Source organism: Trichoderma camerunense, assembly GCF_050948025.1.
Source record: "Trichoderma camerunense strain CBS 138272 chromosome Unknown V8C40scaffold_2, whole genome shotgun sequence".
Taxonomy (NCBI): domain Eukaryota; kingdom Fungi; phylum Ascomycota; class Sordariomycetes; order Hypocreales; family Hypocreaceae; genus Trichoderma; species Trichoderma camerunense.
In genome coordinates this window covers 376,780-404,724 of record NW_028145368.1, presented here as the reverse complement: position 1 = coordinate 404,724, position 27,945 = coordinate 376,780, and the positions used below count along the sequence as shown (strand labels likewise).

Sequence of the window (27,945 nt, the reverse complement as noted above, 5' to 3'; positions counted from 1 at the left end):
GTGACGCTGCCCTCTTCCGCTAGCCTGTCTAGCCTTCTTCTTTCAAACCTCACTTCGTGGCCTACGAGTACTACGGCCAAGCCTTGCATCGTCAAACCACCCTCGACGACACATCGTACCTCACATCTTGTCCGTCCTCGACCAATTCGACATTCCTCCTTCCCGAGCATAATAATCTTCCATCATCCTCGGTGGCCCGAAAGAAAACCAAGCGCCTGGTGAATTGCAGTGTTTGAGGCTTGTGTCCGGGAATAGACAGAAGCTGGGTTTCATGTGATGATTGATACCTAAAGAACGCCGCAGCTTGCCGCCACTTTGTGGGCTCACCCCAGAGAACGCTCTCAAGAGAGTCGGACCTTGGCCTGGAGACAGGACTGTGATACCGAAGCTGGTGCTGTCTCACGGGCTTGGAGTGCTTCGCATCTTGTTGAAAGCGAAACTGCCTCTGCGCTGGCAGAGGTGTAGGCCGACTAAACGGGCCAATATAATCTCGGACTTGACATAATTGGCCATCGTGGAAGCCTCGATAGCAAGACCGCAGCCATGTCTTCCGCGTCACATATCCAGACCGTGTCCAACCGGTCCGGCAAATCGTCGACCGCACGGGGCCGTCCAGCACCGCCGGAATTCGCACAAATGCCGAACATCAAGGATCTCAAATACTTTATCCCATCAGCCGCCACGGCAGCCATCTACCTCTACGCTCAAGGGCCAACAATAGTATGCTGTCATCACGATACTCTCACCATCGATCGGAGGTTCACACGGCACGCCGACGATGTTCAACTTCTTGCCGTGGACACCCAGAGCGAAATGGGCGCTGGCCGTTTTGTTGTGAGCTATGATGCCGGCCAGACCGCCATTGTCTGGGATCTGATGACTGGCGATGAGATATCTCGCTTTGTTTCGTACGAGACGCTTACAGTCGCCTCGTGGATGCGCAACGGAAACGTTGCCTTTGGTGAGAGAACTCACTCGATCCTCGCCGGGCTTGCATGGCCTAGCTAACATATTGGCTTATAGGAAACACGCAGGGAAACATCATCCTTTTTGAACCAACAACATCCGAGCACATCTCAGCTCGGACGATTGACCAAATTGCAGTGACAGCATTGGCTCCTTCATCTGACTGTCGAACCTTTGCTATCGGGTAAGTTATCATCACCATTGGTCGCAATGTGTTTGTCATGTACTAAACCAACCAACCTCAGCTACCAGAATGGATCACTCCTAGTCGCCACTCTGCAGCCTCGCTTCACCATCTTGCATAACTTGACGACTTCGAGAGGCCCATCACCTATTGTCACCCTTTCCTGGCATGCGTCGTCCTCGAGGCAGAAGTCAGATATGTTGGCTGTACAAACACACGATGGCGACCTGCGGGTCTGGAGTGTGACCAAGTCGTACAACGCCGACGACCCCGCCAAGGTGGTCAGAGTGCTCCGGAGGAACGAGAACTTCCTGTCTGGCCCTAATTGGATGGGGTGGTCCAAGAACGGCCGTATCATCCAATATTCAGATTCGTATGTCCCTCTAAACTGGCCACAGCCTAAGCGCGCGGCGGCCTGCTTCCCATTGGCGGTTTTTGTGCTAATGTGTCAAACAGAGAAACGTTTTCGTGGGACGTAAGGACCAAGCATGTCACCAAGGACTCCATTCCGACCCTTGAGCATGTAAAAGGCCTGGCCGTCTACGGTCCTGGGGCCAGTCTTTTTACCATTGGACCAAACAATACTGTGCAGCAGTTTGATCTCAACTCTCCGGCCATCATGGTAGCAAACGTACAACACCCCGCTGGTGTCCTCCCACCGTCGCCTCCCACATCAGAAGAGACGGGAGGCCGATCGGTGCATTCCGCAACCACCATCCATACATCGGAGTCTGAGTCAAGCTCTGTCCCTCTTGAGATGGGCATCTCTGAGAGCGATGATGACCACCTATCCCCTTTCCAGCGGCTAGCAAAGCGAAACGCACCTGGAGTGAGAAACGAAATATATGATTCAGGCAGCCAGGCCTCCAGCCACTCATCCTTGTCAAGGTCTACGGCAGGCTCCCGCACACCCGGCAGACAGGCTGGCTCACTGAGATCGCGAGGAATGACTGAGAGGACGTACATCTCCGCTGGTTCATCCTTGAAAACCTCAACTGTTGGACGGCGGGACGTGGACAATTATTCGATGGGCTACACGCTTCCTAGCACGAGTGCTCCGTCGTTGGCCTCGTCCAGATCAAGACAACATCGCCCATCTCGATTGCGACACGAGGTGCCTAGAAGCCCTGATGATGCCAATGTGCAGGACCTATTCAAGTACACTCGCTCACGCCTAAGCGATCTTTCATACAAACATCCAATGCCTGCAAGCCAAACTAATCCTACCAATGACGATCTGCGTCGACAGATGCTCAGCACCATCTTCGGATGGAACGAGGAAGTAGACGACTTGATTCGCGATGAGATGAGTCGTTATCCCGCAGGATCGGCAAACCGCATCTTGCTCGCAAAGTGGTTGGGCGATATCGATTCAGACATCATGGCCGCTGGCTCTCAGAATATGACGTCTCAAGACTGGATGCTGCTGGCCTTGAGCGGAATCGGTGGTCAGGCATCTCAGCACAAGCTCGGCCGCGTGTACATCCAACGTCTCTTGGAGAATGGCGATATTCATGTTGCAGTGACAATCATGCTTGGCATGGGTGACTACAATGATGCCATTGAAGTCTACAACTCGCATAAGAGATACATGGAGGCTCTCATCCTCACTTGCGTGGCGTTCCCAAGTGTCTGGGAGCGACAAGCCGCCATTGTGCGTAAATGGGGCGAGTGGGCTGTTAAGCATGGTCAGCAACAGCTGGCGATTCGTTGTTTTGCCTGCACCGACCAAGAATCCTCGGAGCCTTGGACTTCACCATCAGCTGCTCAGCTCACCTTTCAAAACATCACACCGAGCATACCCGAGATGTTGAGCCCTCCGCTGTCTCCCCCAGGAGTTCAGAGGGGCCCTCAGCGCAGTGTCGCCAAAGCGTCGGCGCTGAAGCTGATCACGTCGTTTGGAGACCCAAATCAAAAGGCCAAGTTTTACTCGCAGGCTGATGGCGGCCAAACACCTATCGCGGCCGGAGTAACACCTATTGCTGAGTCGGCCATATCTCCCGGAGGCGGCCTTGATCCTGCGACTGCGTTCCTTCGGCCATCGGGCAATAGTAGATTTAATACGCCAACATCAGCTCGCCCCGTCCAAGGTTTCAATCGTGGCCGATTACCCTCCATTGGAGAGGCCACTCTTGATAGAAATACTCTAAAGCCCATTGATAACATCGCAAAGATCGTTGACGCACCCCTGCAGCGGGCGAGCCATTCCCGCAAGTCGTCCGCCACTCAAGACAATATGACGACGGGTCTTGCGATGCAGCGCGCCGCTACGGCCAGCCCCATGATGATGAGAGACCAGTATCAGCGTGCCATTCAGGGGTACTCAGGAGAGCGGCCACCGTCTCCTGATCATAACATCATGAGCAGATTGCAGGAAGTCCACTCGACGCAGCGGAACGGCTCCCGGGATCGGATTCCCTCACATCTGCATCTGCAGCTGCAGCCCCTGGCGCAACCGACAGACGCCATGTCTCCTGGTCAGTCTGCCGCCTCGTCAACTCGCTTCCACTGGCCATCTCGGACACGTCGTGGTACTGTTGCCGGGTCTGTGGCCGGCTCCATTACATCCACCTCGAGCGCTGGCCGGAGTCACAAATCGAACCCCCGGCACAGGGATGATTATATCCATAGCCTGGAGGCGGCTCAGAGTTACTCAAGGAGAGCTGGAAGCAGGACGAGGAGCAAAGAGAGGACAAGAGATGTGTCCGCCGGTCGCCATGGCAGCCGGGAGCGGCGAGCCAAGTCGCGCGATCCTTCAGAAGAGCGCGGTAGAGCTTCGGCCAAATCTTGGACAAAGGCCAAAAGATCCCCCACGTCCCCTGTACCAATGTCACCGGAAGACTTGGCCATCCTCAGCAATCAAACTTTTAGCAACAACGTTGAGCCCCTGACGATTCGGAAAGCAAGCGTAATAAGGGGTAAGACGGGTGGAAGGAGCCGATCGGCTCCACGGTCACCACCCTCGCCAGTGCCAATGTCGGCGACAGCTCTGCATTATCAGGGATCGGAGGATGAGGAAGATTTTAGAGCTGCCATGCAGGCGCAAGAAGAATTCAGAGCCAAGCACAGCAGGAGCGTTGGCCACAACATCAATTCTCCAGCCGTCAATCGACGGGAATACGCAGAAAGCCGACGAAGAGAGCCAACCGAATCTCGAGAAGCTGCCCCATCAGAGTTGAGCCACACCGTACACATACGAGCTACATCTACCGAGCACGCCGGCGACTTGAAAAAGATGAAGGATGAGAGGCAGCGCAAAAAGGAGGTGGCCGCACGAGAGCTGGAAGAGCGTCGAAAGTCTCTTGCAAAGCGACAATTGGGTCCTCAATTCCCTCACCCAAGCGAGATATCTCCCGGCTTTCCTCCGATTCTGGTGGAGGCCGAGGATGAGACACTCCCGGATGACCTCCCTCCTCGCTCTGCAACAGAACCTCCGAGGAGCATGTATGCGCGAAATGGACCACATATCGGCCTTCCTGCTACACCCAAGGCGATGAGACTCATTCTCCGGTCGGACGATGACCAGTATGAAGACCTCACCCCTCCACCAGTTCCCGCAACATTCTCCCAGAAGTATTCCCCGCAAAGCTCACCAGGGTACTCTCCGCAATTCTACACGGAGAAGATGAAGGTGGTGCAGAGGGAAGAAGAAGATCAGCAGCAACGACAATATCAACCGCCGCCGCCTCCACCACCACCACCTCAGCAACAGCAACAGCAGCAGCAAGAGGAGGAGCAGCCACTGACACTGCTGCCATCGACCGTTTATCAACTGCCGTCAACAACTTATCAACCTCCATCTCGACCCATGATTCCGCGAAGCATGTCGGCACCAATCCCTGATGAACCCTCTCATCAAGCTCGTTTCGGGAGAAAGGGGAGTGCCAACGAGGGTAGGGGCCTCGATGATATTGTAGAGACGGAATGGCGGCGGCAAGTGAACAACCTGGTCCCCCCACCACCGCCCCCTCCTCCTTCGGCGCCTGCTACTTTCTTGAAGGAGCTGCAACATCTAGCTATGCCTCCTCCTCCCCCTCCGCCCCCGTTGCCATACGTACGACGCCAGCCGCCCGTCGCTGGAACGTTGGCTTCGGGTATGATTGAGATTGTCATGGATGAGACCGATACGGAGGAACCCATGATGGCCGCTCCAAATGATGGCATGGTACCGGTGATTCCTCCTCCTGAGCCACCTGTCAAGGCCCACAATCGCGGCCGCAGCCTCGGAGAGGGCAGCCTTTCTGGCCGCATGACCAAGACGAACGAACATCTCCGTTCAGGTAGCCGTAGCCGAAAGGAGGGATCCATTAGCATCAAATCACCCCCGCTTGAGATGTACGGCGATGGTGGCAATTCCTTCAGCCAGCTCAGATCGCCTGTGGCTGGTATCCCCCCTCCCGTTCTCTATGATCGAGACGCCATTCGATCGCCATTCGAGGGGAATGGAAGAAAACTGTCGTCGGCTGGCCTGCACGGTAGTGGCATGTTCTAATTTTGATAACGACAACTACACCAAAGGTTCCCCTTGCGTGGCGCGAGATCTTTGCCCATGACGATTTGGCGTTCTTGCCATGCTTTCTTTGCTTCCAGTTTGGTTTTGGTTTTTATTATTCCCCAAGATGCGAATGCTGTGTTCGTATCATCTTGTGAGTTCAAAATATGGGGTCGATGTTTTTGAAGAGGTTCTCTCTGGAGGGATTTATTTTCTGGCAGAGATATTTCATGACTATATTTGTTTTCTTTCTTTCAATTTTGCATGTTTTTCTTCCTTTTGCACCAAAAAAAAATTATATTCTTTCTGGTGTCTTTACATTGCACATGTGCAATTTTAGAGGAGAACCTTTTTTTCCTTTAAACATGTTTTATTTTGTGATATATGCATTAGGGGGTTGTTGTTTTTGGATAGATAGCCTGTGGATTCGGCCTGAATCACATGCACGCGCATACGGGCATTGTATATCCTGGATTGGAGATGTTCTTCTTGGCACTTGCCCCCTTTTTTCGCTTCTTTTTTCTCCTCTTTACGATTGATGACGGACTTGGGCAAAAAAACAAACAAACAAGCAAGTGAAGCTGGAAGACGGCGACGTCTCATGGCAGCAAGACTAGGGGAAATGTATGGATGGACATGCGGTGCAGGCAGAGGCAGGAATGCAGGGCAGACTTAGCTTTTTTATACAAATGCTGCCTCGCGGCAAATTTTGGCTTGAGGAAGCTGATGAAAAATTGACGTCTTCTATCATGCGCATGTTTTGTCTTTGTGGTGTCCGTGTACTGACGGTTGATGTGGTGCACATGTTGGTGTTGGTGGTGTGTCTTGGTGGTTGGTGGTGTGTCTTGGTGGTTGGTGATGGCTTCACACGCTGTGAATGAGACAGGATGGTGCGAAAGGGAGGGGTTCAAGTGCCGCCATAACACCACATTACAGAATTTTTGAACCAAACTAGGCATCTAGACGGATACCTGGATGACTGGTGAATCCTCTACTATTTTTTTTCAACAATGGATGGCATAAAACAATGTCACAAAAGAAGAAAAAGAAATAAAAAGCAAAAAAAATAGTGTCGGCATTCTCCGTCTCACCATTCCATCCCACGCCCTCCGCGATCGTAATCCAGCCCGCCACGCGACGGGGGAGAGTCCTCTGCAGAGTGAAACCTCCCTCAAGTGTCATCTCCATTGCTTAGGGCCAAATCGACAGTCGCAAGTTTCCTGTGCGAGCGATCGGCCACCGCGGCGTTCGGGCTGGGCGTCGAACGGAGGGGATCTGACGGGGGTGAGATTGGAAAAGGCGAGTTGAGCGAGAGCCTTCACCGTTTGACCATTACAGCCGTTAGCAGGGGCGTGAGTTTTGGTTTATAAAGGGTAGAGAGCTGAGAGGACCGGGAGATCGTTGTGCCGGCCGGGGAGTAGCTGTTACGCTACAGCGGGTTGGAGGCGCTGTAGCTGCTCAAGCATGTGCTAGAGCTACTGACAGCTTCAACCTCTACTGCTTTCCAACTTCCAACACGGAAACATGGCATCAACACCACGTTCACAGCCTTTGCAGCCGAATTGATGCGCAGGCTCGCCTCTCGTTATATTCTACGGCCACGCACGTCTGGGCCCATCAATTCGGTTATCCCATAGAATGGCCTGCGCTACTTGATTGCGCAAAATCTCCGTCCGCCTTCCCTCTCCATTTCCAACCTTCCGACAGCTTTCTCGAGATAGACGGACGGACGAGACGAAGGCATAACAAAGCCAATTGCTCTACACCTTCTGCTGTATGAAGCGATATATGAACCAGCGAGTCCTTTAATATACACCAAAAAGAGAGAGAACCAGAAAAACAACAAATCACAATGCTCACCACGGCCCCTCACCTGCGCATTCGCCGCCCCTCTCCCACAACGGCAGAATTCACCGTCACGACGCTCCCGCCGCAGACGCTGCCCCTACGCCTCCTCTGGCTCCTCCTCCTCTTCCTGCGCATCTCCCTCTCCGTCACAATGCTGCTCATCCTCTACGCACGCTGGGTCCAAGAGCGCAGCCGCAGCTGCTTCGGCGCACAAGCCGCACCGCCATCGACTTCGCCCTCACCACCGCCGCTGCTCTCGCTGGACCGCATAATCTTCGCCCTCGATGCCTTTCAGGGCACACCTGCCGGTGCGATACTAGCTAAGATCGCGGCGACGGTGTCTCTACCGGTGCTGCTGCCTGTTGCTGTGGCGGTGTTTTACGCGCTGAGTTTGAGGGTGCATAAGCAGGAGAGCTTGTTGGTTTTGAGGGGGTTAGGTGTGCAGACTTGTGAGAGCCCGGCGACGTATTTGGCGGGGGCGGCGACGCGATTCATCCCGACGGAGAAGATTCAGGATATTCTGGTGAATGAGGCGTTTCGCGGGTTTGAGGTTAGGTATTATCTTGTGGTGGTGGTGGAGGGGGAGGAGGATGTCGTGGTTGTGTTTCCGGGGTTGTTGCCCAAGAGGAAGATTGTTGAGACGGTATGGAGGGGGGTGAGGGAGTGTTTGTACGAGGGGAGAGGGGAGGATAGGGGGTTGGCGAGTGACAAGTGAAGTTGAGAAGTAGAGACGGATATCCGTAATGTGCTCATGAGATGATGCCGTTCTTATTCACATATTGGCGCTTATAGAGAGCACTCGGCATCATATTTCCAAGAGTTCCTGTATTCCAGAACTAGAGATCTATATACCCCTCTTGATTTATATATTCATTTCTTCGTTTACTTGGATTTACTCATCGGCCATGGGGGTATCGCCGTCTTGCTCCTTATTGGACCTGAACCCCTTTTTCGCCCTCATGTCCTCTGCGTCTGCATATCCCTTTCGTTTCGCATACTTGTCATTCTGCTCATCCGCAGACTCCAGCAGCTTCATCTTCATAACGCCGGGATACTTGCCGCTCAGCCTCCCGCCGTTACCCCCCTCAAAGACCTTTGTGCTGTTCGCACTGCTAGCTGGCGCCGCCCTGGCTGTCGTGCTGCCATTGTTGCCCTGCTGTGAGACGTGCTGCAACAGCTGGCCCGCGAGGATCTCGTCCATCTTGCGCTCACGCCACATCTGCCACGTGTCGTCCATGATGCCAAACTGGCCGAACCGCCCGCTTGGCCCGTCGTCACCGACGTACACCCACTGCAGCGCATCATCCTCGCGATGAGATGCCGTGGACTGGCTCAGGTCGGACGGGAAGATGCAGTTCCAGAGCACCAAGGGTACCTCGTCGGCCATGACGTAGTTTGGACGGCGCGGGTTCCTTTCCACGTCGAGCAGCTCGCTCACGAGCGAAGGCTGCTCGAGGCCCTGGCCGACGAGGAAGAGCACGGCGACCATGTGGCGGATCTGGTGCCACAGGAAAGCAGAGCCGCGGACATGGAAGTAATAGACCTTTGGATACACCTCACCAGAAGTCAAGGCCAAATCTTCAGGGGCGAACCCAGCGGCTTTGAGGTACGGCAGGGCAGAGGCAGCATCCTTGACCTCGACAATGTCCGACTCGAACATGCGGCGCTTGAAGTTTGTGATTTGCTTGGCCGGGTCGATCTTGCAGAGGTTGCGGAAGTCGTGCTCGCCCTCATACCGCTTCGCTGCGTCGCGCATGGCCTCGATATCTAGCCAGCCGGATTTCATAATCTTCCTTGTCCTTTGCTTCATCGGGACGCCTTCCACGTGAGAGGGCGTGGGGGCAAAGGCGGGCTGAGTGAAGAAGTACCGGTACTGACGCTCCCTACACGAGAAGCGGGCCGAGAAGTCGGGAGGCGGCGAGGGACACCAGGCGAGGATGCGGATCTCCTTGGGGAGCAGGCGGTTGAGGACGTGGGGATAGGATATCTCGTCGCGGATGTCATCAAAGGGCTTCTCCTCCACCACCTCCTCCTGCTGCTGCTGCTGCTGCTGATTCTGATCTGCTCCAGGTTCTTCTAGTACTGGCTCTCCTGGTGCGTCCTCGTCCTGGGCCGGCTCCTTGGGCAGCGGCCTGTTACTGCGCACCCTCAGCCCAATGACCTGCCCAAAAGCGCTGACTCCGCGGTCCGTACGTCCGCACTTTGAGTACTCGCAGCAGTCAAAGTCCACGAGCTTTTCGTCCTCGGGAAAGATGAGGCACGCCTTGGTCAGGGCGTTCCACAGCTCCTCCTCAATGGACGGCTGGTTGCCCATGGCCTGAAACTCGAAGCCGCCGTAGTTCTTGCCCAGGTACGCCAGCTTCAGGGCGATATACCGGGTGGAATACTTGGACGGGTCCATCTTCTTCTTGCCCTTAGGCTTCTTGACCGGCGGAGCAGCTTCATCTCCTTCTTTTCGCGGCTGTTTGTGTTTCTCTTGCTGTAAAGAGGTTTCTTCCTGCGTTGAACTGGGCACCAAAGATGTGGCCACATGTAGCTGCTGCTCCAGCTCCTTGACTCTCTGGATGAGACCGGTTTTGGTCCAGTTGTTGTATTTCCCGTGGTCAGACATCTTCAGCCTCCTCTCACGGACCAGATCCAAATTGTTGACGGTTGATGATAAACGGCAGTGAAATCCTTCTCTAGCCCTGCTAGGCCAGCTCGTTATGGCACCCCCACAAATCTTGCGGCCTAGATTCCCCTGGTGGAAAGGTCGCATGTAATGAGTTTGTGTAGAATATTTGATATTTCCATAGCCATTAGGGGGTTGTGTGTCTAGTTGCTTTGGATTTTTTCCATTTCTCTATAAATGGCTTTAATGGGTAGTTTTTTGAGTTGAGATGTGTGTGGCTTGGTGGTCTGTGAAATGTGGCTGGTGAGATAAGTAGCGCCACTCGAGTTGTCAATGCTATTACGAGTGTCGACTCAATCCAATGACATCTATCTACCTCTCTCTTCTTCTTATCCTCTCTGCGACCCAATGCACTAGATCTTCCTTGGGAAGAAATGGATGACGAAGTCGTCACGATACTTCTCGTGGGAGATGAAAAATGCGGCAAAACAACGTTTCTCTCGTTTGTAGCGACCCGTCTCTTTATAGGGTAGTAATAAACACACACTGACGGATGAGCTTTCATCACAGGAGAGTCAGCGCTGGCGAGGACATCAACCCGATCCCGCTGCTCCGTGACATTGACCAGCCGTACATATTCTCGGTCAATGTAGCATCCAAGAAACTTCGCTTCGAGTTCTACGACACTTCTAGTCCGGAAAACTGGCGCCTGCTGGACCCAGACGTCATTGTCATCTGCTACGACATCAGCCAGCGCCTGAGCCTTATTAACATGAAGAGATATGTTAGTAATTTTTTTTTATATTGCCCTCGATTTCCTATATATCCTTTTCTCTGCAACCTCTGCTATATACAATTCATAATAATGGCTATTAGTGGATCAATGAGGTGAAACAGTCCTTTTCCCGCATGGATTCCCTGCCGGTAGTGGTGATGGGGCTGAAGAGGGACTTGCGGTCTGAGAATGATCCGAATGGCATAATATACCCGCAGGATGCCTATCGAATGGCCCAAGAGATGAGGGCAGATCGTTATGTCGAATGCTCAGCGGTGACGGGAGAGCTGGTGAAGCCTGCGTTTGAAGACATCTGCAAGACGGCTGTCAAGACGACAACGGAGAAGGGCGGACAGAGCGAGGGCGGTTGCACGGTCCTGTGAGCCTGAGCGAATTCCTGTTTTGAATATCTTAGATGGCAATGTCAAAGTTTTGGTTTCTGGCAGCTCATTCATCCAAAATAAAAGAGAGGGCCATCCATGCCCCTGCCCGACTTGACGCTTGGTGGCTGTAATCATAGTGGTATTATGACATTTCATGACTCTGCGGCTTCATCTGCGTTGCCGTTGGCATCAGGCTGCGCCGCCTCGAACTGGCCCAAAACTTCCAGAATAATGGTCACCATCTCCTCTTGCTGCTCGTCGCTGAAGCGCTCCGACATCTCCTCGATGACGGTGTTGAGAGCTGCCACCGACGCCGGCCGAAGGTTGAGAATCATGACGACCTCGCCCTTGGAGAGCTCATAAGGACTTAGGCGTTCAAGCAGCTGGGAGATGCAGCCAGGAGTGTATGTGCTGGGCTTTTGACTTAGCGGATTGGGATATGACTGTAGATATTGGATGAGCTGAGGAAGGATGGTTAGTTGCTGAAAACAGTCATCTCATGTCGAGCGGCAACGAACCTCTCTGACAACCGTCTCTAGATTAGGAGGGCCACGACGTTTCCTCTGCTTATATCGATCCTTTTGCTGGGTCAGATGCTGTAGTACCTCATAATTGGAGAGTACAGCAGCCTGAGCTTCGACGACCTTCATGGTGGTGGTGATATATGCCTTGTTTCTCCGGCAAAGTAGAGCAATAAAACCTCCAACAAGTGAATGACCGTAGCTGTAAGTCTCTGGATAGTACAATCTTTTGGATCAAATGATTCCCCTTTGAGTATCAGAAAAGACAAACAAAAGCTCTTATTGAGCTTCCGTATCCAAATCGCTGCTACACGCCTTGATCTAAGAAAAGATTGGACGACGCAAGCATTTTCTCGCGACAATCCGGCGGCCCAATCAGAACAGTGCCAATTGCCCCTCCTAACATCTTGGTGCAGACCGCCAAACAGAAGGCCGCTAAAAATTTCCTCGCGTGGCTTGTGCTATGCTGAAGTTACCTTGTACAGTGTGGAATGTCGCATTTGCACCATGTAGCGTCCAGCATGCAGCCTAGAATATCACATGCAGGGAACAGAACTACAGGTACGGTACCCAGTAGAGGCGAGGGAGACGAAGAGGCTTATGAGGCTCGTGATGGGCATTATAGAGTGCTATCACAATATCTATAGTTCATACACTACCACAAGAGGAAGCTCTAGACGACGTCTCAGCAAAAAAGACGCTGAGACTCGCGAATTTTGCCATTGACGGATGCCGAACTTGGACCAAGGTCAAACTGGTACTTAATTGCACTAATAAGCTGCACTAGCCGTGTTGAAACATGGCAACCCTGCATCTAAGTCGAGCTTGAGACCCTGGGAAGATATCAAGCAAGGCAAGCAAATGCCTCACGAGCTGGCCTTGTTGGAGGGAGGGAATAAAAGAATACGGCACGCCATCACTTACTTGTCTTGTGCTAACCAACTGCTCCTTGTCTTTAGGTATTATGTGTGAATGTCGGTGTGATGATGGATATATGTATGGTTTCGTTTGCCTGACGTCAAGCACGCCATGCTGGATCAACGCCTCAACTCTGGTTCCCGACCAACTGCAAAACAGCCTTTCGTACCAAAAAATAGATAGCAATTGCGCAATTCCCAGCGTCGTCCCTTAAACAATATGCTGACAGCTCGCTAAGGGCCGGTCCTCAGACATAGTCGTCACCCTCCAGTGAGCGCTATTCATTCGAGTCCGTGGCTCAGCCAGTGGCGCCCACCACACTCACCCATCCAGTAGTAGCATCTTTGGGGCATCTGATCAAGTCCTTTGTATGGAAAATGCCTTGCCCAATATTGAACACATGCACCTTCCATCACGGGCATATGCACGTAGCAAGTACTGATAAATGACATGGAAGGATTCCATGGGATTGAACTGGGCTCTTGTGAAGCTACAGTTCCGGTACTCATTCGTCTCAGAGGGTGTACCGTGTTCAGCACAGTGTACATGTACCACCATCTCTTCCCCCGCCTAGCACCAAGTGGAGGGGCGGCAGCGGGGAAGAAAGCCCTGCCCAGGTGCAGTTACAGCGCTTTTGGCCCCTGTGCCAGGTTTGCCAGGCTGCTGCAGTTGGCCTGAAATTGAACTGCATCTCGCTGAAGCCTGCCCCGACCCCACTCATGCACGTCTCGGCAACAGACGCAGGCCGGTATGCGGTAGGTCAATTTTTTTTTCCCAATGCGCATCAGATTTTTTTTTTTTTGAGTTCCGCCTTCCTGCTAGCCGTCGAATCGGCGTCCTGACTCAGAGCCTCTCACTCCTCTCTCTCCTCCATTTTTTTCTTCTCTTTCTCCTTCTCCCTCTTCTATCTCTCCTCTCCTTTCATTTTGATCATCATGCTGCTGTAGCATCTTTGCGCTGTTCTGCTGCTGCTGCCGCTGCTTCGAGGCTCTGCCATCGCCGCCTTGGTCTTTGCTCTGTGATTCCGTTCCGTCGCCTCCCGCATCTCCAACTTCGGCCGCAATCGGCAAAGATCTCTGGACCACGGCTTTGCATCTGACGTCGGCCTGGAACTCTGCTCCCCACACGGACGGCGGGTCTTGGCTGAAAAAACGAGCATCGCTCAAGCCCTCACGCGACCCCTCCATATCTCTGGAATTGCTCAATTGGAAGCCTTCGTCTAGTCTTCAAGGCTCTTCTCTTGATCACTGCTGTGTTGCTTGACGCTGTCGCCATGGTTCGCAACATTGTCGTCCTGGGAGGCAACTCCCACCCGCAGATGACGGAAAACGTCTGCAACTTCCTTGGTATCCCGGCTTGCGACCGCATCCTGTCAAAGTTCTCTGGTGGCGAGAGTCGCTGCGAGATCAAGGACTCTGTCCGTGGCAAAGATGTCTACATCATCCAGTCTGGCTCTGGCCATGTCAACGACAACCTCATCGACCTCTGCATCATGATCTCGGCCTGCAAAATTGGCTCCGCCAAGCGCGTCACCGCTGTTGTGCCTCTCTTCCCTTACTCGAGGCAGCCTGACTGGCCCTATAACAAAGCCGGCGCTCCTCTATCAAGGTCCTCCGAGTCTTCTTCCAAGAAGGACTATACTTTCGAGAGCGTCCCTCCAACACCGCGGCCTGGCGGACCGCGAAGCGCCGGCCTCTCAAATGGGGTTAATGGCCTCACCGAAAAGCTCTCCAAGAACTCTGAGAATGGCCACCGAGAAGTTAATGGCGACTCGCTGCCAAAGCGATCAGACACCCTCTCCAGCGTTGGCTCTAATGGAGTCTACCCCGACCTCACAAAACGAAGCTTTACGACTCACGATTACGAAAACCAGACCAACATCAACGGCTTCCGGCCCAAGCCTGGCTATAAGCAATGGGTGGCCCAGGCCGGCACTCTTGTTGCTGATCTTCTTACTTGCGCTGGCGCTGATCACATCATTACCATGGACCTCCACGACCCTCAATATCAAGGCTTTTTCGACATTCCCGTCGACAACTTATACGGCAAATTCCTCCTCCAAAACTATATCCAAACACACATCCCCGATTACAAGGAGGCAGTCATCGTATCGCCCGACGCAGGTGGTGCAAAGCGAGCTACTGCTATCGCAGACAGCCTCAACATGGACTTTGCACTCATTCACAAGGTAATATGACTCCATGATCTTCTTGTTCGAGACTCATTTTTTACCCCCTCTAGGAACGTCGTCCCATCAAGTTTACAGACCACCGCAACGCCAGCATGATGCTTGTTGGCGACATTGCCAATCGGGTCTGTATCTTGGTCGACGATCTTGCCGATACGGCCAACACCATCACTCGCGCTGCTAAGCTGCTGAAGCGAGAGGGCGCCACTAGAGTTTACGCCCTCATCACCCACGGCGTCTTCAGTGGAGATTCCATTGCCCGCGTCAATGCCTCCGCCATTGACAAGGTCGTTGTGACCAACTCGGTCCCGCAGGAGGAGCATCGTCGTCTGTGCCCGAAGTTGGAAGTGCTTGATATCTCGCCAGTCTTTGCTGAGGCCATCCGCCGCGTCCACCACGGCGAGTCTATTAGCGTACTCTTCCAACTTGCCTAAGTTGGGCTGGACGGAGAGACGCTAATTTTGTGTTGATGGATCAGCCATGAAGCTCGCGATGGTATCGTTGCAGTGCTGATGAGGGAGCAAACGGAGACGGGCTAATCTGCTGGAGCGGTTGAGTTTTTGAGGGTCACTTGGTCTGGGCTGTTTTTTTTTTCCTGTTTTGCCTTTGCTTCTTCTTTTCCCTCTCCCTCTTTCTCCTCCTCCCTTACTTCACAATACCCCTGTGGCCTTGAACTCGATTTTAAAAACAAACCTTGAGCCTTCATTGCCACCTGGGGCTATTTATGGAAGAGGTGTGGCCGTTCTCTTGTTTTCACCGCCAAAAGAGTATTCAGCTCTTCCCGAATCTACTCGATTGGCCGTACTAGACAAAGCCTCTACAAATGCCTGACTACCGGCCTCACACAACATCTCTGAGAGGATCTATGTGCGAGAAGAAAGGGAGTTTTATTTGCGGCATGAGCTTTGTTTTGGCTATTTTGACAGGGCTGCGTAGCTAGGCGCGTAGACCCTGTCGCCTACCATTTCACTATGGTATTTTCCTTTTGTTCTTTGCTACACACATCATCGACAATACTGTCAACGAAGGAGCTGCTAGAGTGCTGTATGTACCCGTAGCTCTCTTCAAAAATATCTGGGAGGCTGCTTATTTCTTGCCCTTTCCTGGGCAACATATTGAGAAAAAACCATATAGAAAGTAAAATGGCATCGTAGACTTGAGGATTTCCGGGAACGTTTGTGTGCTTGCGCGCCGCATGTGCTAGTTTCATGTTTCGGCGACGAGGAGGAAAACACATATTGTGTAAATATTTTTGGATTCAATTGGCCGTAGGGAGTAAATGCCAACTTGGAAAACCATGACAGAAAAATATGTATGAGAAAAAAGAATTGAAAAAATTGAAAGCAAAAACTTCTTTAATATGTATCTCGTTCTGTGTATGCGTGTATGTATGTGAAGCTGATTGTGGCATATTTGCATGTGATTTGGAGGGCTTGTGGCTTGTGAAGCAGTTGATTTGACAAAGTGAGTTGCTCATTGACGCCGTGTTCGGGTTTTCTAACGAGCTGGAAATGGAGAGAGAAAGGTTGCCCTGGGCTGGTTGAATTGTTTACTGTATGTTTGCTTGTGGCGGTTTCCAAAGCTTCTTTTATTGCACACAGATATATTGATGGTAACGTGTAAGATGTTATCTACGCTGATTATTCGGAGTTCTTACGTTAGCCTTGTGAGATTGGCATGAATGATATTGTAATAGTAAGGCGAGGCACTTCGGGTAATGACCGACCAGTAGCATATCTTTTCACAGCATTTCTAAACCCTCCCGAGACGTTGAATCTGGAGTAAACCCACCATGATGCCACATAAATTTTCACAGCATTTTTAACCTCTACCAAGGCCTTTGCTTCCAGCCTTTTGGTAAGATTGATTGCTATTCCGTGCCAAACACGTGTATACACAGCTTGTTTAAGAGCAAGACAAGACAAGTGGCAGAAAAGAGAAAGTCATCTAAGGTGTATTCATCTATCTCAGCGCAATCTATATGTGTTTGCCTCCTGATTCATCATTTCTCATCACATCATATCCATCCGCCAAACCCTTCGCTTTCTTTCGCTTATCCCTCTAACAGTCGTAATCATTAAAAAAAAAAAACGACAGAGCGCATAGCAAAGCTACGCATCACCTTCAGTTGCCGCAGTTATCCAGCTGCCTCCAATCGTCGCAAGGTCTTCAGGGATCTGCCAACCATGTAACCTTGCGGCTCGTTGGTAAGCATCGATTGCCTCGCCGATGCCGTAGTCATTGGTATCATTGATCCCCTTTGCCGGATCTAATCTTGCTGGACGGTCCCGTTCCACCAATCCTAAGCGGACCTGCAAAATGACCTTTTCCATCGTCATCGCAGCCGACCAGCCTGAGTTTGTGAGCATCTCGGAACAAATCGCTCCCCCCATCGTGACATGCCCTCCTCCTCCCCGGGAGAATGGTAGGAATCTTGGTCGTACAACGCGAACAAAAGGCGGGGAGAAGGGAAAGTTGGCACCAAAACGAAATTCAAGCACGATGCTGGTGCACCCCTTCTCTTTCATGTCTTTCGCGAGTGGAAGGTCGACTTCGAAGCTGTGCAACTCAACTGTCCAATGAAAGATATTGCTTATCTTGTCAAAGTCAATATACCACCCGAGAGATGCGAGGTCTTCGCGACGTTGAATCTCATGCATTTCCTTGATGGCGCGGTTTAGCGTTTTGAGTGCCGTTGGAGAAGTTGAAGCCCAGCTCGGAGCCGGGAGCTTGGGGAGAGACTCCAGATCTAGGCTGCCAGGCACAAAGTCAGTCGTGAATCGCGCGACGGAATTCTCATCAGGTAGCCTATGAGCATATGCTGTCGTATTGAGTTTGTGACTTCTCCTATCTGCTGAAGCAATTGATGAACTTCGGCGCTTAATTGAGCGCCTTACAACATCGTCGGCATGATTCTCTTCAGAATCCAGAAGAAATTCGTGATCCGTGTCGCCATGGTCGCTGTCATAAATTATTTCCGGCGTTTTCAATGATCCACCTGGTTCACGGTCGCTGGCCGTGTTTTTGCTTTGGCCAAGGTGCCGACGGTTAGATGGTAGTGCTGATAAGGGGATCTGAACTTTGACATGGCTTGAAGCACAGAGCGCCCTCGTGGGCTGCTGGGGCACGTATCCCGTGCATGTTTCTGTGGGCTTGGTGGGAAATGGCTCTTGGATCGCTTCCACTGTCGGATCTACAGAGACGAATAGGTATCTGCACTGAATCCATTCGATTTGATTGACCACGTAGTGAGGTGCTGTTCTCACAAACTCATCGCATCGATTAACGACCTCGCATATGCTGATGGCAGAAAAAGGCTTGAGTAGGGAATTTGGCCAGTTGGTTTCCTATTGCATAGCAGAAGTCAGTCAAAGCTTCTGGTATGGTTGCCAAAGTGTAGACATGGACTTACTACAGCATATGGCTGTTTCCTGCAGTAACCCTGGCTCACTGAAAAATCACTGCTCATATACACCCCATCTCCAAGGGAGCGCCCATTTTGGACAGTGTTGAAGTCGAGACCAGTTCGTATAATGCTATGCCAATTCTGAAGGCTGCTACCATGCCATGCAAAGATGGTAGGGAATTGTTTCTGTTCTCCTCGAGACTGTGATACGGCCATAATCTCTTTCATAAAAAGACGTTCTCGTTCTGGAGTCCCCTGCAAGAATCGAAACTGCATCCATTGAGGTTGCAACCCATTCACCTTGTGAGGGTTGGAAGGATTGGGAGGCTCGGGAGGGTTGGGAGGCGCCGTGACTTGAGATTGAAGATCACCGGGCTGTTTTTCTGGCTTGAATAGATTCGGTACTGCGTCGTCCTGAAGAATTAGAGACCTATTCGAGGATATGATCCACTGCAGAAGAGTAAGTGAGTCCTTATCAAGACGACCCCACGAAGGAAGGCGCTGGCTTGGATTATCTAACAGATATGTCCTCATGTCTAAAACGGATGGGATTCTGCGTAATATCATAGCCAGAGCGACCGATCGGTCAGTCTCGTTAAGATTATCAGTATCACCGGTGTACTGAAGAATCGTGACCTCCTTCCATTCCACTTCTGTATTCGAAACCTCTGTAGGCCGTTCGTTTTCCGGTAGAGGCAACACTCCTAACGGTGACGAAAGTGTCGAGAGGACCTCAAATGTGTACAAATAGTCCGCAATGTGTGTTACTTTGCAAACGTGTCTTTCGTGATCTAAGTAACAGCATTAGAACCGAGATGTTGGATTCAACAGATTGTAAAAGGGCGAATGATGCTTGGGCAGCAGAAAATGGTCAATTACTTACGTCCGTTGACTAGCGATGCCACTGGAATGTCGGCTTCCTCCCCGATGACTACCATGAGCAAATCGCCGACTTTAATCTTTGGGCACATCCTTGCATGAACATTTGGGTCGAAGCGGATCGTCTTGTTGTAAAAGCAGGCTTCGGCAACGGTCTGCACTGCCGCTTCACTACCATCTCCAGTGGGGACGCTCTTTAGACCTAGACCGACGGGGAAGTTTCGTAGACTTCTAGGGCTACCAAGGGCCGCAGCGAAGAAGCTAATCAGAATGTCAACGACATATGGGTTGCTGACGATCTCGTGCTCAATGCTTGCGCCCAATCCAAGAGTCGTAAACTGGTAAATGCACAAAGTTTCATGGCAGACGTAAGGTTTGAGAGCCTCGAACTCATCTTCTAGCCTTTTGTGACACACCATACAATATTTTGTACAGCGGGCGAAGCGGCGAAGTGCAAGCTGCATGGCGGTCACAGGAAGGCTGAAGTTCTCATCTTGATCCAAAGCATAGTCATGGCTTAATGACGGTATTGCGTTTTCTGAAACAAGAGTGTCCACTGTAGTATTCTCGAAAACCGGAGTGTCTGATGTACCATTTTCGCCAGCAACTGCATTCCGAGAAAATTCACCCCTGGCGAGCGATCTGAGGCGATCCACAGCCGTGTCCCAGGATAAGCCCTCGCTCCGTCTTAACTTTAACAATGCTAAAAATTCATTATTCATAAGCATGTTGATTGAGTTGGACATATAAAGAGGCACAAAGCTTCCACTGGTATCTTTAGCCTTGTTGTTTGAGGTATTCTGGTTATCCAAAACAGCATCAGACACTGTCTTCAAGGCCAAGCGAGCAGTGTCCGTGGATGGCTTAGGCTTTGAACACTTGCCAAACCGGAACTGAGGCTTCCAGTCGTCGTCGTTTAATAATTCTGAAATAGTCGGATAGTGTGATGAGAATTTACACAAAAGAACTACATAATCGCGAGGTTCAAGGCCCCATGCTTCTAGAGCATGCTCAGGGATACCAAGTTTGTTTGCTCGGAGAGAGAGGGAGAAAAACTCAGCCTCGCGAATTGGCCCTCTGGGATAAATTCCCACTGAAATACCTGCTGATCGAGCAATGTTTAAATCTTTCTTTAGACGAGCGAACGAACGTGGAGTGCCGCTAGGTTGGTCCAAACGTTGCCTGGCTGAAGTTGTGGAGAGAGAGTACTCGTTCATATGGTCCTCGTATAGTGATTCCAGCTCTTCTTCATCAAATGAGTCTAACACATCATCTGATTCGGCATCTGATTCGGGGCTTTCATCATCTTCGGCGCCGGTCTCTACCTTGAGAAGAAGCTTCTCTGCAACAGCTTTTATGATGGTCTGAACATCCTTATTTGTAAGAGACGCCGACAGACGTTCAAGAAGAGAAGAGACATCGACCATGGAATGTTCGGATTCTGTGAATATCATGACGCTTGAACTTTTCGGATAGGAATCGACATCTGGCTAGCTTTAACACCCAAAGTTCCAAGGTGGTGGTTGGGAATATTGGCACTTACCAAGGACCAGGATTTGGATAACCAGGGATGGTGTATCGTCATTGAGAGACCAGGTAAAGACAACCTCGCCATCTGAGTCTCCTTTTCGAATGTCGGATACTCCATTGATCTCAATCGCTTTAGATGCGGATATATCCTGGTTGAACTGTTTTAGGCCCATGATCGACGAGCTTCTCAAAGGCACGACGTCTGACGACATGCAGCCATAAGAGGTGCGCTCCACTTCTGGCGATCGGACAGTCGTCGATGCGATGCGATACAATGGCGAAGCGAGGCCACGCTGGTGATGCCGTTGTAAGTCTGTATTACTAGAAAGATAAAGAAATGTAGAGGTGGAGATGGAGAGGCAGGAGAAGTAGAAGAAAGAGAAAAAAAGGATCAAATGCCGTCTGGTTCTGCGTGTGCTGAGTTTGCGTTTTCAGGAGGTTTGTCGCCGGGCTGGCGGCAAGTGGCGGCAGAAAATTGGAAGGTTGTGCCGGGCGACTCTTGGGGCCTTTTATATTCCGATGGTTGGGAGCAAAAGCGAGAAAAGAGAGAAAGAAGAAGAAGAACAAAAGCGTCGAAGAGCGTCAGAGAATCACAAAAGTGTAGCAGCCAGTCACCTGCTTGAGCAACTGCATTTGGCCTTACATTAGTACTTTTCCGAGCCCAATGGGAGATGGAAACTGCACGAGGCGGAAAACCTTGCTCTGGCTTGATAGATCAGTACTGGCATGACATTTGACGGACCGAGAAGCAAAAACCACATCAATACATTCAATCAAATTAGGCGGCACCATTCCATTACAAAGACAGTTGAGGGCAGAGTGACCACAGCACAGCTCAGCGCAGCAGCAGAGGTATAAGTAGCACCGGAGTCAGGTACTTACGTGCACCCAATGACCTCAGTTATAATATCATTAAGTTCAAGGCCTTCTCTGGCGCAGAGGTGCCCATTGAGCAGCCTTGGACGTGTGCTAGTACGTATGCTGCCCAACTGCATGCAGGATCCTTCACTGTTGCGTTTAATCTATCCGGAGGCCGACGAGGAATGAATCATTCGAATGCCGCTTGCTGGCTTGCTGGCCGGCTTGCAGAATCACGACAGGATAAATGGGAGAGCCGCAGGTGATTCATAAAATGTTCGACGACACGCAGATGTTAAAGTACCACCGAAGTGCCTCCAAGCACCCAAAAGCTTCAAATTCAAGGCTGCCAAGGTTGGGTCAACGAATCATCAATTGGAGAAAGATGGAAATACGAACTCGCCACAGCAGAAACACAAACAGGGACTCAGCCTTGGTGGGGTGTCTGGGGCTGTTGCCTGCGATGGACATGGCTGATGTGATGAATGGATCTCTGGCAGCATGTGATTCGGCGCATCCAAGTCACGCAGACCTGGTACTTTTGGCAGCAGCAACTTAAATGGTACTTGGGTAATCAAGTGTGTTGGTTGCATGTGGTCAAAGTCAACATGGACATGTGAAGTTTGGTGTTTGGGCACTAAGGACAAAAATAAGGCTGCCCGGACGATTCATTCTATATCCAGTAGCGCATCTCAGGGTTCTAGGCTCAATACACTTTCGTGTGGCTTCGGCTGTTTGCCTATGGATGTCTCACAATCAATTGAACCCAAGACTCTATCACTGATGCTAATGCGGGAGGTACACGGACACCAACTGTAACCCCGCTAGGCGGTGGGGAGGCTCAGCGGAATTTATTTTAGTACGAGCCTTAACTTCAGCGTACCTAGACCCGAACGCGCCGATGCGCCACTTTGACTCCCAGATTCGCGCATTTACAGTGACATCCTCAAGCCAACGACGACGACAGCTTCGCACAATGGCCTTCACGAGCCGTCGGGACTCACAGTAGCCGGCGATGCTATGCCGTCCAGCCAGTCAAAACAGTCTCAAACTCCCGTTAACACGTCCCAAGACTCAGCCACCTTCGCCACAGCTTGCCGATCTCGCCTCTGCCTGCATTGCATGGCCCTCTTCTAGACCAGATGCACGGGACGTTTTGTGCAAGCCACCGATATGCTCAAGCCGTCTACTCGTACGCTTTGGGGCTGGCCGCTCTCTCGGCTTTCCCCTCGTCGCCTGCCCGCGCTGCTAATCTTGCTGTCTCTTTTTGCGCTCCTCCTGATTGGCAGCCTGACATGGGCTGTTCCAGCCTCACCGGGCCTTTCTGCATACGAGCACAACATCTCTCGCCCTCGCCCTAGTGACGCGCCTCCCAAGGAACCTGAAGTCTCCCGCCCATCACAATTGCCACAATCACCGCCGCATCAAGAGAGCCGCGAATACAATGGCTCGTATTGGTTGGCTGACGAGAGAGGGCTCTCGACTCCCTATTCTAGCGCCATCACGCTTGATAACGAGCGGGTACTGCTTCCTCCGCTAAAGGCCCGACGGCCAATTTATTGTTACTATGATAAGACCATAAAGAAAACAAAAGACGAAAGAGATGCCGAGAAAGAGCTGTTACTAACATGGCGCCGTGCTTGGTGGGCGCAAGGGTTCCGTCCCGTTATCCTGGGTGCTGCTGAGGCCAAAAGCAATCCTATTTACGAGCAAGTGCGGAAAATGGCAGCGTCGTCTGAGCTGAGAGAAGATCTCATGAGATGGCTCGCTTGGGACACTGTCAATGGAGGCATCTTATCGGAATTCACAGTCCTCCCCATGGTTCCACGACAGGATCCACTGCTACTGCTCCTACGACAAGGAGAATATGCCAACTTGACGAAATGGGCGGATTTGGACGACGCATTTCTCGTTGGACAAGAAACCGATGTTCGATTGGCCATCCAGTCCATTCTGCTGAAAGAAGGTACAGACAAAGTGACAAGCGTCACTGCGGCGCTTTCAGATGATGCCATCACAGTAGACAACACAACAACACCGCTTGCTTACTACAGCGCCAAAGTCATCGACAACAAGTATGCCCAAATCATCAGCAAAGGAAACAAGGCGGAAACTCTCCGCAATCTGAACAAGCTCATCAACTATCACCTTCTAGTTGCCTGGCAGAATACCTTTCCCGAGGGCATCGAGATCGTCAAGCCACACCCGCAGCATGCAACAGCTATGCTGGCCGGCGCCTTGAAGCTTGCTAAGTCTCTATCTTCTTGCCCTGCATCTCCAATGCCATCTACATGCCCTCCTAATCTACCTCGTTGCTTTCCATGCGTAGCGTCTCCCATGGCTGTTTCTACCCCTTCTCGCCTTCGCAAGTCTCCTAATATTTTTACAATTGGCGTTGTCCCGCATCCATGGTCCTTTGCATTGGTAGATAATCTTCGGGAGTCTATCAATGTCACCTGGATCCTAGATTCACCTCGGGATTCGTGGCTGAGTGCCGTCACCCTAGCGTATCTTGGTTCTGGGGTGTCTTCGAATCGAAGAGTTGTGCGATTTAAAGAGCTGGTGGCTGACGAGGCTGATTCTGTTCACTCAGTGTGGCTTTCGGCAGAGAGTGAAGTCCCCAGTGATATGGACTGGAATTTTGGATTCACCTTGCCTGAAAAGTCCATGAGTGATGGGAAATCTCAGAGTCCCGTTCCCGCTGATCGCTTGCCGAAGGAAGATGAGGAGCCAGACGTGATCAATGGACCTGTTGCTTCGGACGAAGAGGTCGCCCGTGAGCGAGCTATACTTGACAGAGCCAAGAGCGTCATCATGATGAACAATAAGTCATTGAATAATGGGACCAAATTACGAGCCTCTCTCGAGGCCTGGAATATGGCCGATACAGAAGCGTGGCGGTTTACAAGAGCTTTCAATGCACGACGCTTCTTGGAGCGTGAAGAGTGGCAAAGGGAGACATTGTCAATGTCCGGAATCGAAAGCAGTCTCAGAGCCCACAACTGACAGCAGAGGCGTTGATGAAACGAAGGCAACGTGAGTTAAAGATGTTGAAATTCTTATGTTTAATCTTCTTGTACACCCTGTTCCCCCCGCTGCCTGTTTTGCATTTGCATTTGCACAGGCAGCCTTCATGTACATATAGTTTTAATCATTTTCTAAATTTGTGGTGAGCAATCCAAACCAATTTTTTCCTCCTTTTTCTTCATTTTTTCTTCACCACAATTGTGGTAGCCTTTTGGATGTTGAATCCTTATGAGCTACCAGACCTCCTTTTCAAACGCGCAATCACGATTGAATCCAGAGGCCGCTAGCATTAGGCCTTAACAGTATCGCCGCCCATCTCCCCGCTCAGTTCGCGCGATGTAATTCCACGGCGCAGCAATCCAGAGCCATGGTGTTGATTGTCGCGAAGCAATGCCTGCTCCTCAAGAAGCTCGTGGATGTGGTCATTGAGCCAGAGGCCGTCAAGTAGCTGGGAGGGCATGTCTTTGGCGCCAGTAATAACCTTCTTGCAAGTGGGCTTACCGCAAAAGCATTCGAATGGCTGGGCCATGTTCCATTCAGTAGAGGGATAGAAGAACTGTGTGTATGAAGAACGGGGTATATCAGCTATAAGACCAACTAAGACTGGGCAGAAGTTCCACTGACGGTGAGTTCATCTCCAGGCTGAAGACCCCTGGGTCCCGCCACGATCTTCATGTTTCGCATGTCAAAATGCTAGCAGCACTCGTTAGCTGTGAAAGTTTCCAAAGTTATCCGGCTTCGGCGGTTCTACTTACAAGAGAAGGCTCGCACGAGTGGTTGATGTAGAGCAAGTCGCTGTTAAGGTTCAGATGCTGGTCTTTGCCCATCTGAACGGTAGCGTAAGTAGGCTCGCTAGCCAAGGTGCAAGGAGGGAAGTCCAATTTGACGAATAGGCCAAAGGGCGGCACGGTCACTTTGGACAAGCTCTTGGTCATGAAGTCGGCACCGCTGACGACGACGTCTTGGACGTCGGGGTGGGAGGGCTGCTTCCAGGAGGGCTTGAGGGGAGCCATTGCGAGTGCGTATGGTTTTAGATAGAGTGAAAATAGAAAAGAGCGTTTAATGATAATGACTGGATTCAGTCTGATGAAGTGACTGTTCTGAGGAAGAGTCGGAAGTGAGGGGATTACTGCTTGGTGATACAAGCTATAAACTACTAAGCTATCAAGCACAGTACGTGATGTGGTCAAACTCAATTTGTGTCCAGAATCCCGGGCCATCCACGAGCTATTTATAAACCATAGACCTTCTCTACACCATTCCCCCAGCCCCAAGCCTTCTCCGGTCTTTAGCAACATGTCAGTTTCAAGCCGCCTAAGCCGCCCATCTGCCGCGGGCCGTTGACAGTCGATTCTGTTCCCTCTCTAGGATTACCGAGGGACCATGTCAGCGGGCTCCACGCGGAAGTCCCGCTCTATATCTTCACCAGCCCATTGGATATGGAGGAGCACTACTAGGGCAAATAGCTCGTGACAGGCGGCGGCGGGGTAGGATTTTGACGGTTTGCTTGCGATCCATTTGTCCTTTGCTGCAGTGATCGACTAGAGCCTATCAGATGCTAGTCCGTAACCTAAACTGGTAAAGCAAAAGGGCGTGCTTCAAGGTTGAAGCTCCCTCCCTTTAGGCTGTGGCCAATGTACGACCTTGTTCCTTTGGGATCCTTTGGGCCGACTGTAGGAGCGGAGGTGACGGGATTTGTAGCTGCTGGACGTAACGTTTACGTTTGAGAATCAGGTAGGGAATGAATGGACGCTTCAGAGTGAGGCTGAGGTTGTTAGCAGGCACTAGCGGTGTTCTGGGTGTTTTGGGGCCCTTGTCAACTGTTATTTAAGCCTGGACGAGTGCAAAACCCACAATTGACATTGGTCATGATGTTAATTAGCGCATATACGATTTCTTGACATGTGAAACCATCCAATGAAAGGAGCGGTAACAGCAGATTATCAGTCTACCTAGTGGTATTCATTATGTGTTGTGGTCTAGGGTATGGGTGGCTTCACTAGCATTTCACCTTGACTTCCCAATAAAGGACGTCAGTCACTGGTAGCTTTGTAGTCGTATAGGATGAATCACTAAATGAATCGGCCATGCATACGGCTATTGATGCTTCTCCCGAAGGCGAAACTCTCCACTGGTGAACCCGGTGAGGCTCCTTGTGATGATCATTTGTGTAGATTGTCCTGTTTCCTCAGTGGCCGTTGATCAACAAACCGAAAAGAAGGAACAAGATAAAAAATCACATAATTATAATTGCTGAAACAAGAGAGTGTTTAGTCCATCTGTGACGCCTGTACACATGGTTGTGATGTTGATTTGTCCTTCAAGTATCTCCTCCACGTAGTGTTTCACATAAGGCTTACCGTAAAAACCACTGAATCGAGATTAAAAAGAGGGTTATGGATCTTTCAGCCTCGACAATGGTTATTCAGGGTCATTCAGCAGTCATTCTTCAGCCTCGTTACTGGCTATGATTGGATAGCCAAGATATCAGCGTGAGCGTTGCCTGAGCCAGCTGCCGGCCACCTCGTTAAACAATGCCGACTGGCACACAATTTCTCACAAATAAGGGTTTCTCACCTCGATGAAAAGTACTTAAGCATGCACACATGATTAAAAATTTTCCCTCTATAAAAATATTATCTGTGCCCACTTCTTCACCTACCTTTTCCTCCCTCAGCTTCTTCACCTACCTCTTCTTCCCCCAATTTCTTCTCTCATCTCTTCCTCCCTCAACTCTTCTCTCGTCTTTCTCCTCCCTCAACTTCTTCCGCTCTCTGCATCTTGCACCACACACTTACGACCTGCTTCTTCTATATTTTTACTTTCTTAACGCCATCACCATGCCGCTTCAAATTACGTGCAAAGTGTGGTGGAAGCTCACGCTGCAAGGGGTAACCAACTGTCGCTTTCGTCTGTTAACTGGGTGTGATAGGTAGCAGTTGGTTGTCATCGTACGGTTGGCTTTTTTTGCATAACGCTGATAGACTTGGGGAATTTCCTAAAGACTCATCATGTCGGGTATCAGAAATTAGATTATATGGAAGTATAGTATAGCCATATTGACTCAGATGGTATTGATGACGAGCAAGCCAGGTGTCTGAAAAGATGCTTGGTCTGTTGACACATCCTCTGTGACGTTTAGACGCAGTCTGAAACTTTCCGAACTACAGAGGTTTGCCATCTACTCCAATTCTAACCATGGTCAACCAGCATCTTCCCTGGAATACTTGAGTTACCTGTCTAGTCTAGTCCACTGCTAACAGAATATCACGGAAATTTTCCAGGACCACTGAACTCATCCTGTAACGGATCCAAATGCCATCATTTCTACGAATGACTGACCGATAATGAATGATCTT

General features: G+C 51.0%; 9 protein-coding genes across 9 annotated transcripts; 5 read left to right on the top strand and 4 right to left on the bottom strand.

The window, feature by feature from the left end:
- Nucleotides 1-211: 211 nt before the first annotated feature.
- Nucleotides 212-5,726, top strand: V8C40DRAFT_90607 (WD40 repeat domain-containing protein). The gene is made up of 4 exons (XM_083223585.1): nucleotides 212-961; nucleotides 1,024-1,150; nucleotides 1,212-1,523; nucleotides 1,607-5,726. The coding sequence occupies exons 1-4, from the start codon at nucleotides 544-546 to the stop codon at nucleotides 5,640-5,642; spliced, it is 4,893 nt and encodes a 1,630-aa protein (XP_083077543.1). The 5' UTR covers nucleotides 212-543; the 3' UTR covers nucleotides 5,643-5,726.
- A 1,340-nt stretch (nucleotides 5,727-7,066) lies between these two features.
- Nucleotides 7,067-8,375, top strand: V8C40DRAFT_232096 (GPI-GlcNAc transferase complex, PIG-H component-domain-containing protein). The gene has a single exon (XM_083213072.1). It carries the CDS (start codon nucleotides 7,495-7,497, stop codon nucleotides 8,203-8,205), a length of 711 nt encoding a protein of 236 aa, XP_083077542.1. The 5' UTR covers nucleotides 7,067-7,494; the 3' UTR covers nucleotides 8,206-8,375.
- V8C40DRAFT_232094 (pseudouridine synthase DEG1) lies at nucleotides 8,272-10,340 on the bottom strand. Its single transcript, XM_083213071.1, has one exon. The coding sequence runs from the start codon at nucleotides 10,246-10,248 to the stop codon at nucleotides 8,383-8,385; it is 1,866 nt and encodes a 621-aa protein (XP_083077541.1). The 5' UTR covers nucleotides 10,249-10,340; the 3' UTR covers nucleotides 8,272-8,382.
- A 141-nt stretch (nucleotides 10,341-10,481) lies between these two features.
- Nucleotides 10,482-11,938, top strand: V8C40DRAFT_232093 (P-loop containing nucleoside triphosphate hydrolase protein). Its single transcript, XM_083213070.1, has 3 exons — nucleotides 10,482-10,603; nucleotides 10,672-10,885; nucleotides 10,978-11,938. Exons 1-3 carry the CDS (start codon nucleotides 10,536-10,538, stop codon nucleotides 11,257-11,259), a joined length of 564 nt encoding a protein of 187 aa, XP_083077540.1. The 5' UTR covers nucleotides 10,482-10,535; the 3' UTR covers nucleotides 11,260-11,938.
- On the bottom strand, nucleotides 10,886-12,161 carry V8C40DRAFT_232092 (DNA-directed RNA polymerase III subunit RPC17). Its single transcript, XM_083213069.1, has 2 exons — nucleotides 11,778-12,161; nucleotides 10,886-11,720 (listed from the first exon to the last, which is right to left on the bottom strand). Exons 1-2 carry the CDS (start codon nucleotides 11,907-11,909, stop codon nucleotides 11,412-11,414), a joined length of 441 nt encoding a protein of 146 aa, XP_083077539.1. The 5' UTR covers nucleotides 11,910-12,161; the 3' UTR covers nucleotides 10,886-11,411.
- Nucleotides 12,162-13,882: 1,721 nt separating this feature from the next.
- Nucleotides 13,883-15,371, top strand: V8C40DRAFT_90570 (ribose phosphate diphosphokinase subunit PRS5). The gene is made up of 2 exons (XM_083223584.1): nucleotides 13,883-14,886; nucleotides 14,940-15,371. The coding sequence occupies exons 1-2, from the start codon at nucleotides 13,972-13,974 to the stop codon at nucleotides 15,318-15,320; spliced, it is 1,296 nt and encodes a 431-aa protein (XP_083077538.1). The 5' UTR covers nucleotides 13,883-13,971; the 3' UTR covers nucleotides 15,321-15,371.
- A 1,611-nt stretch (nucleotides 15,372-16,982) lies between these two features.
- Nucleotides 16,983-21,142, bottom strand: V8C40DRAFT_90521 (uncharacterized protein). The gene is made up of 4 exons (XM_083223583.1): nucleotides 20,715-21,142; nucleotides 19,176-20,657; nucleotides 18,299-19,083; nucleotides 16,983-18,233 (listed from the first exon to the last, which is right to left on the bottom strand). Exons 1-4 carry the CDS (start codon nucleotides 20,911-20,913, stop codon nucleotides 16,998-17,000), a joined length of 3,702 nt encoding a protein of 1,233 aa, XP_083077537.1. The 5' UTR covers nucleotides 20,914-21,142; the 3' UTR covers nucleotides 16,983-16,997.
- Nucleotides 21,143-22,487: 1,345 nt separating this feature from the next.
- Nucleotides 22,488-24,767, top strand: V8C40DRAFT_232083 (uncharacterized protein). Its single transcript, XM_083213068.1, has one exon. The coding sequence runs from the start codon at nucleotides 22,733-22,735 to the stop codon at nucleotides 24,563-24,565; it is 1,833 nt and encodes a 610-aa protein (XP_083077536.1). The 5' UTR covers nucleotides 22,488-22,732; the 3' UTR covers nucleotides 24,566-24,767.
- V8C40DRAFT_232081 (uncharacterized protein) lies at nucleotides 24,575-26,369 on the bottom strand. The gene is made up of 3 exons (XM_083213067.1): nucleotides 25,342-26,369; nucleotides 25,211-25,279; nucleotides 24,575-25,142 (listed from the first exon to the last, which is right to left on the bottom strand). Exons 1-3 carry the CDS (start codon nucleotides 25,882-25,884, stop codon nucleotides 24,876-24,878), a joined length of 879 nt encoding a protein of 292 aa, XP_083077535.1. The 5' UTR covers nucleotides 25,885-26,369; the 3' UTR covers nucleotides 24,575-24,875.
- Nucleotides 26,370-27,945: the final 1,576 nt, after the last annotated feature.